The 8,825-nt window shown below is 55.4% G+C and overlaps 1 protein-coding gene across 1 annotated transcript; it reads right to left on the bottom strand.

Moving 5' to 3' along the window:
* Positions 1-4,568: 4,568 nt before the first annotated feature.
* On the bottom strand, positions 4,569-6,476 carry GSC (goosecoid homeobox). The gene is made up of 3 exons (XM_032624039.1): positions 6,029-6,476; positions 5,313-5,572; positions 4,569-4,996 (listed from the first exon to the last, which is right to left on the bottom strand). The coding sequence occupies exons 1-3, from the start codon at positions 6,381-6,383 to the stop codon at positions 4,841-4,843; spliced, it is 771 nt and encodes a 256-aa protein (XP_032479930.1). The 5' UTR covers positions 6,384-6,476; the 3' UTR covers positions 4,569-4,840.
* Positions 6,477-8,825: the final 2,349 nt, after the last annotated feature.

Raw genomic sequence — 8,825 nt, forward strand, 5'->3', positions numbered from 1 at the left:
TTTTGAAAAACTTCAAGGTCATTTCACGAAACTCGGAAATCGAATCCAAATCCGCTCCCAGTTCGCCTTCTTCACTGTCAATCGCCATGTCCTAAAGCTCTTAAGCAGAATGCAATCCATTATACCTTATCAGATACTTCCTTGTCTTAAATCCGTGGCAATCACATTTAATTTCGTTAGAGTTTGTGTCCTGTGGTCATGCATAAACTCCTAAGCCAGCAACAATTAAAAACAAGGTGCATTCCTGAATTTCTAATTCCAATCTACTTAGGCAGGGCATTAGCCAGCCAACTTGAGGGTGGTTTTTCAAAACACACAATAATAAACGTGTCAGACACTCTGCTGGGTTCTTATATTATCTCTAATCCTCTACCCAAGCCCATTTTGCAGGTGAAGAAGGAACCTCTCCCAGGTCACTTGACAAGCACACAGCCCCATCCGGATGGAGGCTTGGACCAGTGTGACTTAAGGGCCAGCCACCCAGCTGTCCACTCGCCACCTCACGTCACCCTGCCCTCCCTGGGCTGGAATTCCATCTTCCATATGGGTGAAAGTTAGCATCTGTTTCACTTAAAGAGGTGACTGATTGGATGTGCAATGAACAAAGGAGGGTTCATTTGGGGGACCCTAGGTGACAGACACAGGGATCTTTGGGTGGTGGACTTGGTGCCTGAACTATTTTACTGAAAACCTCGTACAATTCAGAAAAAGCATGCCCTGTCACCCCTACCTCTCGGCCCCCATTTTCTCCCACATGCCAAGAAATGAAAACAGGAATCTGCCAACCTGATCTCACACACACCCACTGAAACGACATCCTTTACGACACCCTTTACACAAGGCTTAGAATGTTAGCTCAACGTTCCAAAGTCAGTAAAAGACAAACTTGAAGGACTGTCACTGAGATACACTCTCCAAGGGTGCGGTTTGTAAAGCAATTGTTTTAAGCCCTTCCCCCTCCCCCCTCCCCCCTGCATAGCCCGTAGCTAAGAAGATGAACGCACCCTCCCTGGAGCAAGGGGGCCCGCATCTTCCCCCATACACTCCTCCGTGGTCTCTTACTGGTCAGCTCCTTGCAGCCAAGGGCCTCCTTGGCTCAGGTGACCTGGGGTACCCGGAAGTCGTCACCCCATATCTTGCCACCAATCCCAAGAGGCAGGTGGGGGCTCTGCTCAGGTCTGCTCTGCCCTTTACGAAGCGTCCCAGGGAAGGCATTTAGTCTCTCCGAGCCTCCATTTCCCATCTGCAAAATGGGCTGCGACTCCCACCTCCTGAGGGCTCCAGAGGCGTGCAGAAGGGCTTGACAGTTGAAAGTGATAGACTGATGTCAGGGGCTCTAATGGTCACCATTGTTCTTTGCCAGAGCCTGTCTGGCACCTTGTGGCAGATTAATTCCTGTGTCCCCCAGGGGCAACTGCATTCACTCCTGCGGAACTTATAAACGGGGCTTCAATCATCACCAGAAAAGAACAGCCTGGGTTCTGTGAGGCAGCCTGATTTATGGAAAAGAGCCCTGTCCCTTGGAGATGGCAGTTCTCATCCTGGACCTTTGTGATAACTTTGTGCCTCAGTTTGTTCAACAGTGAAATGGGGAGAACACCTTCAAGCGGGAAGGGGGACACGCTGTGAAGACTGGAAACCACTTCGCCCTTCACCTGGCTTACGTCCCACCCATCACTTTTCTAACACCGGGATCCAAATTCTCGCCCAAGACAACTACGAGGTCCAAAGACAGCTCTTGAAAGCCTTCTGCTCCCAGACACCATGTGGCCCTCCCTGACCCCAACAGCCAGGCTAAGACGAAGGTTTGAGCCCCACGGCTGCCTGGGGAATGCAGGAGGAGGTGGCTGGACTCTAATGAGACCGTGCTGACGTTTCCCTCTTTGCTCCAGATGTCTGTTATGTTTATTTCCTGTGAGCTGGGCCCATACTAAAGTGCTTCGTCGGGTCCTCCTGCGTGAAAACCTGGACAGGGGGGAGCTTTCTCTTGCCACCCTGGCCCTGCCCAGGCCAAGCTGGGAGCAGCTGTCCCGCCCCCCATCCCGCCCCCCTCCTTGCACACCCCACTAGCTGTGGCTTTTCGCCAGGTGCCCGTGAGGGAGGTGTATCTGAGAACCTACCCCTCCCTCAATCCCCCTCCCTGTCACTTGTTGAGGACACTTCTCCAGGCTAGACAAATACAATTTTTTTTTTTAAATGAAAGATCCCATTTATAAGGAGTCTAGGGACAAGCTGTAGAGAAAGACACACAGGAGGTTTATAGAGTTCTGGAGACGTCAGATTTCTCAGGGTGAAATGATGCTGCCTGCTTCTGTTGTATGTCAGAATGTTCTAGACTAAGGGAGCACTGGAGGAAGGGTGGAAGCCAGGGCTCACCCCTCTCCAAATGGGACACAGAGCGGCACCTAGGAACAGTGATACAGAAGGGGTGCCAGGCAGGCAAGGCTCTCCCCCGGGAGTCTGATATCTGACGAGGAGGTACCATAATGGCCATTGCAAGATTCATTTGAAATTAATGGAACAGCTTCTTTGAGTACTTCTCACCAGAACTGACATTAGTGGAAACATGTCCAATTACAATATAAGATTTACTTGGGCGAAGATGCTGTCTCCCCTTTATTTCTTACAAGCTGAATGTTGTTAAAAAGTATTTAACCTGGGCTTCCCTGGTAGCGCAGTGGTTGAGAGTCCGCCTGCCGATGCAGGGGACGCGGGTTCGTGCCCCGGTCCGGGAAGATCCCACATGCCGCGGAGCGGCTGGGCCCGTGAGCCATGGCCGCTGAGCCTGCGCGTCCGGAGCCTGTGCTCCGCAGCAGGAGAGGTCACAGCAGTGAGAGGCCCGCGTACAGCAAAAAAAAAAGTATTTAACCTTTCTGAACCTTAGGTTCCTCGTCTGTAAAACGGTGAAAGCATTCCCCATCTCAGAGTACATGAGAGGTAAAATGAGATAACGTACATAAATCTTGAAGCGCTATGTCTGACATAATGTCATAATCACATTAAGAAAAAATAAGTAGCCATGAAAGATTCCCCCGTACTAGGTGTCATTGTACCTTTAATGAGATAGACAGTGCCTCACGTCCACAACCCCCCTGAAAGGCAGATGCTATCACTGTGCCCATTTTACAGTCATGGAAGGTGAGGCACAGAAGGGGATTCAGTCATTTGCCCAACGTCACAAATGACGGAGTCTGGAGAGGAACCAAGGCAATCTTGCCCCTTGAGGCAGACCTGGTCTCCAAACTGCTACCCACCTCCTTCATTTAGGGATCCTCTTTATTGAAAAGGTGCTGTTTGGAAGCCACCCCTTATTTCCTAAGTGCTTTCACCTGCTCCAAGAGTCACTTCTACCTTTTAAACCTGATAAACGCTGAAAAAAAAAAAAAAAAAAAAAAAACAAAAAACTACCGCTTCTTGTAAAAAAAAAAAAAAGGTTACTTTGTGTGTGATGTGCTACTTGCCGGAGGCTGCCCATGGGAAGGGAAGAGCTCACCTCCTTGGCAGCAAACACATCGGGACACTCTCTGAACCTGAGCTTCCTTGTCTATAAAATGGATTTAGTGTAAACCCAATAAAGTTTAACACATTAAAAGCCATTCCTGCTGGCCCTTGGCCTCCACTCCATCTTCCCCATGGTCTGGAGAGAACCCTACAGAATGCATGCTCTCATCTTCGCCCCCAGTGCTTCTCCAGCACCGGGAAGCTTCTACAGGCCTTCCCAAGCTACTGACCAGCGCCCCAGCCGCTCCGGGGCTTCTCCTACTCTGGCCCCATCAGGGGCAGAGCAGAGACAGTAGGCAGAAAAAGCCAAAGGCTCAGCACTCCCACCTCACTATGACTCTGCCACAGCCGCTGGCGTGCTCTAGGCCCGGTAGGCGGACAGAATGCAGGGCTCAGAATGTGCACCTGGTCACCCCAAACTCCCAGGGAGAAGCACGATGGCCCCCCACACCGGCAGGCTCCTCACCGGGCTCTTGGGCGCACAGCTCCGGGCTGCCCAGCAGGGCTGTGGGGCAGAAACTGTCACCGGGGAGGAGGTGAGCGGCGAGAGAGACCAGCAAAGATCCAGGAAAGCTTCTGGAGAGAGGGCATGCCTGCCTAATTCCACGCGGACTCGCCGCCTTAGGTCTGGGGATTTCGCGGGAGCAGGGCCGGGTGAGCAGCCTAAACGGACTCTGGAGACGCTCCCAGGATCCCTCAGCTCCAAGCAGATCCTGCTTATCCGCTATCCCATGGGCAGCAAGGAGGAAGAAGGTCCTGGCTCTCCCCACGGGCGAGGGGGAACAGCCTGCTCGCAGGGACAACGCTACCGCCCCCAGACAGCCGGCAGTGCCACTCTCCACCCCTGCCCGGAAACCTACAGACGAAGTTTACACCAGGACACCCGGTCCTGTGACCATTCGTACCCAGACCTTCTGTCTCCCTTTTTTCTTTTTTTCCTTTTTTGGGCAGGTCAGAGCTGCCCGGTTTTCCTTTTGAAGCTATAGACTAACTAGATTTCTTTTTTTTTTTTTGTGGGCCTCAGATGGTGCTGGCGGTGGGGTACGAAATACAGAATGTGGCCCGTCTACATCGCCGTCAGTTTATTGTACTGTCACCGTTAATTTAACTATAAATACTACAGCGGGGAGTGAGTCGCCGGCGGCCAAGGACTTCGGGGCAGCAAGCCCCAGCGCGGCCCGACCCCAGGCGCCCACCCTCCGGACGGTACACTATTTACAGCTCCTCGTTCCTCTTTCTCGACCCCCCTCCCGCAAGGCAGCGCGTGTGCAAGAAAGTAGCATCGTCTGGGTGTGCAAGTCCTTCGAATTAGGCAAGGGCCACGGCCGGCCCGCGGCCGTCAGCTGTCCGAGTCCAAATCGCTTTTACCTTCCTCTTCCCTCTTCTCAGGAGACGCCTTCGACGACGTCTTGTTCCACTTCTCGGCGTTTTCCGACTCCTCCGACGAGGACCGCTTCTGCCGCCTCCATTTGGCGCGGCGGTTTTTAAACCAGACCTGTTGCGCAACGGAGGACAAAAAAACGGTTAGGATCAAAGGCGCGCCCCCGCCATGCCCGGGCACCCCCGGGACGACCCCGGCGTGGAGAGGGAACCCGGGGACCCCGCGCGCACGCCATCAAAAGGAGACCCGCTCCCGCTTCCGTATTTTCATCCAACTTCCTGGGCCTAAAGCGCCCTCCAGTAGCCTCCAGGCCGCTGCTGGGATGTTTTTAAAGAGCAAGGAGACCCAAGGAGAGCTGAGCAAACCCGGCTGGAGCCTTGTTTCGCTGGGAAGGGCCGTGGGGCGCGCCCCGGCGGGGTCCCGCGCCTACCTCCACTTTCTCCTCGCGGAGGTGCACCTTCCGGGCCAGCTGCTCGCGGGTACCCACGTCTGGGTACTTGGTCTCCTGGAAGAGGTTCTCCAGAGCTTCGAGCTGCTCGTCGGTGAAGATGGTGCGGTGCCGCCGCTTCCGCCGGCAATGCAGCTGGTTGAGGAGCTGCAGCTCGGTGCGCGACAGGGTGCCCACGTTCATGTAGGGCAGCATCTGGTGCGGCACAGGGGACACCAGCACCGAGCCGGGGCCCTCGTAGCCTGCGACAGAGTAAGGCGTACGGTCAGCCGCCTCCGTTGCCACCGCGCGCGCACACGCCCGCCCGACACCCACTCCGGATTTAAAATCGTCAGCAAGGGGGTGCTGGGAATTGGGGGTGCGCGGAAAACAGGGTGTGAGGAACCGGGGGACCGTGCGACCGCGTCCACCCGCACACGCCCAAAGCCGGTTAGGGAATCCTAAAAGGCTAAATTCTAAAAGTCTCCTCCACGCAGGCACTGTTACAGTCTCCGCTAACTCTCGCCTAAAGTTTGCAGCAAGTGTGCAAACGCCTGCGCCCGATCCACGAAAAGACGGGGGTCGGGTGGGGGCAGGTTTTCAAGAGGAGAAAAGTTTGTGCAAAGTGAGAAAGGCGAGCGCCACTGCCCACCCACGTCCCGGGGGTTGAGGACCGCGGCCGGCCGCCGAGGCCGAGGCCGGCGAGAGTACGACCCTACCTGGGGGAGTCGGGACGCAGGAGCACTGCTGGGCACCCAGCGGCGGCACGGCCCCGCAGCAGGCCGGACCCACGGGTGCCGCCTGCACGTGCAGCTGCCCGTAGAAGTAGTTGTTGTAGCCCAGGCGGGAGCCTCCTACCGCAGCCGGGAGGCCTGCGCCGCCGGGGGCCACGGGGCGCGGGTAGAAGGCGCCATAGTCCGAGGAGGCGCCGCCGCCGGCGCCGTAAAGCGAGTCCCCGTGCAGGGCCGGGAAGACGACGGGAGCCGCGGCGCTGGGCGCCACCGGCAGCACCGAGTCCTTGCAGCGCGGCCGGGCGGCCAGGATGTTGTCGATGCTGAACATTCTGGCGGGCATCCCCAAGCCCCGCGCCGGGACCGGGGGGCGGCGGGGACGCGCCGAGGAAAAAGCCTCAAAGTGGGGGGGGTCCACGCTCCTCCCGCGGCGGACCAAACCGAAAGAGAGCGCCGGCGAGCGCGCAGCCCCGCGCCCCTCCCCGCCCCCTGCGTCCGCTCTCCCTCCTCCCGCCCTCCCCTCGCTGCAGCGATTGCCGAACTCAACTCGCGGGTAGGACGGAGTTTAGACCAGCTGAACCTCTTGTTGGTTTTATACTGAGTCGACGTCATCCTGGATTTAGTTCCTGGTAATATGCAGATGACAAACAGAACCAGATTTGGCCCTTTCTGTTCCTTTGGGTGGGGGGGCTTGAACAGAGGGGGAGGGGAAGAGGTGCCAAGGGGAGGGGGCTACGGGGGCCTGAAAATAGATTGTGGATTGCGGATTAATGAAATTAACCTAATCTTTTCCATTCAGCAGCCCCGCCGCGGGCCGGCGGAGCTGGGCGGGCGTCCTAATTGCCCCGGTTAATCTCATTAATTCCACCGTGAGGCCGCCGTTAACAACTCCCTCTGCCGACCTCTCCGCCCCCCACCTTTTTTCCTCAGATTGGGTCCTATTACTGGGTGCGATTTCCTCTCCATGAAACTCAAATTCATTGTGGCCAGTTTTACTTTGGGGCTACATTTTTCTTTTGCTTTCGGGATGTGTTTTGTTTTAGAAAATGTGAGGGGCTGCGGCCTCAGTCAAGCGAGATTGAAATTTCGCTCTTCCTTCGGCCCCCATGCACTGGCCGCCTAATTTCACCTCTGTTTTTTATCTTGACATCCTCTCCCGAATGGAATTGGTTAACCCCCTAAAAAAAACCCTTTTGTTTTTGCAAACGCCAAAATTTGTAATGACAAAACGACGAAAGAAGTGCATCGTGGTTCTTAATTGTGTGTGTATATATATATGTATATATATACACACATATATATATGTATATACACATATAGATAGATTTTTTTTTTTTTTTTGCAGTCACTTTGGGTCTGAAAACTAGCGTAGCAGTCCCTAGGCCCTTACACAGCAGAGACCAAATTCATCCACTACTTTAAAATTCTCCACCCAGAGTAGCAATCAGAAGCGATGCTTCCAACTGATTCCTGCGTGGGTGTCAGTAGGTTTCGTGTTTGTTTGTTTTTTAATTTGTTTTTTCGGAAGTAGGGTGTCTTCTCCCTTAACCGTTTTTGTTTTCAGTGCAAAATACAAAAAATGGGACTTTAGGGATTCTCTGTCCCGTTTCCCAACAATTGAATCGCATTTTTCCCTTTCGACTTGCTGGTTCCCTGACCGGGACAGGCCCCCTAAGCTGTCCTTCCCCTGGCAGGCCTAAGCTGGGATCCCTGGGCCCCGGTGGCCTGGCCGAAGTTCGGCTCTGCTCTCGGCAGGCGGCCACGGTGATTTGCCGGATCCTCGGCGCGTCAGCCGGAGCTGCTGGAGGCGCGTCCGGTCCACGACTGAGCGCATGCGGCCGAGCGCCCTGCGAGAAGGTAGGACACGCTGAGCGCGGAACGAAAGCAGCCCCCGAGGTCCTTCGAGCCCGGCGCAAGTCCCGGTCTTGCAGAGCTGTGCTTCCTCGGCCTTTCGCGCAGGCAACTCCGGCCACTCCAGGGGAAAGGGCAGTGCCGGGCCCAGGCGAGACTGCCTAGCGCCGGGGTACCGGGGCACCTCGGGTTTCCCGAAGGATGGCCGACTTTAACTCACGCCCATTTTTCGCTATTTCTTACTGGCTCATTAACCTGGGGCCCCAGCAAGAGTATCTGAAGTCGCCGCACTACGGCTAAGTATGTGGGCTGCCTCCTCCGTGGTTCTGGGGCAAAGGGGAAAGGGTACTTAATTGCTGGTTTCGGGTCAGAGGAGAGATTGCGCGGAGGCTTGGTCCTGCCCGCGCGTAGAACTCCGGAGGCGCGCAGCACTGATCGGCAGAAGCTGAGCGGTGGCGCTTCTCCTCCTGGGCCTCCCCGCGTGGACCTCGGCGCCCTCGTGCCCACCCGCTCACCCGCCCGTGGCTTGAGAGCTTTGCTTCTATGAGTGCTGAGCAACTTAGAAGTGGTTGTAGGAGGAGATTAGGGTAGGACGCAGATGGGTCTCAATTTGGGGATGCGCTGGATTTTTTTTTTTTTTTTACAATAAACACCTCTCCCAGAGGAAGGAGTGTAACCCCCCCGCCCCCGCCCAGAGAGGTCAGATCTAGGGAAAGAAGTGTATCGCCTCTCCCTCTCCCTGTTCTTAAAGACTTAAAAATCACCAGGTAGGTTCTGGACACACACATTCCCCGCCAACCTTTTCCGAGTTTAATTCTACAGGGCAAACGATGGAACACGACTAGAGACTGCACCTTTAGCAGGGACTCTGTCTGCGTTTGTGTTCGTGGCTGGGCGCACGCGGTGGTGCGCGCGCGCGCGTGTGGATCTTTCA

Source organism: Phocoena sinus, chromosome 2 (assembly GCF_008692025.1).
Source record: "Phocoena sinus isolate mPhoSin1 chromosome 2, mPhoSin1.pri, whole genome shotgun sequence".
Classification (NCBI taxonomy): Eukaryota; Metazoa; Chordata; class Mammalia; order Artiodactyla; family Phocoenidae; genus Phocoena; species Phocoena sinus.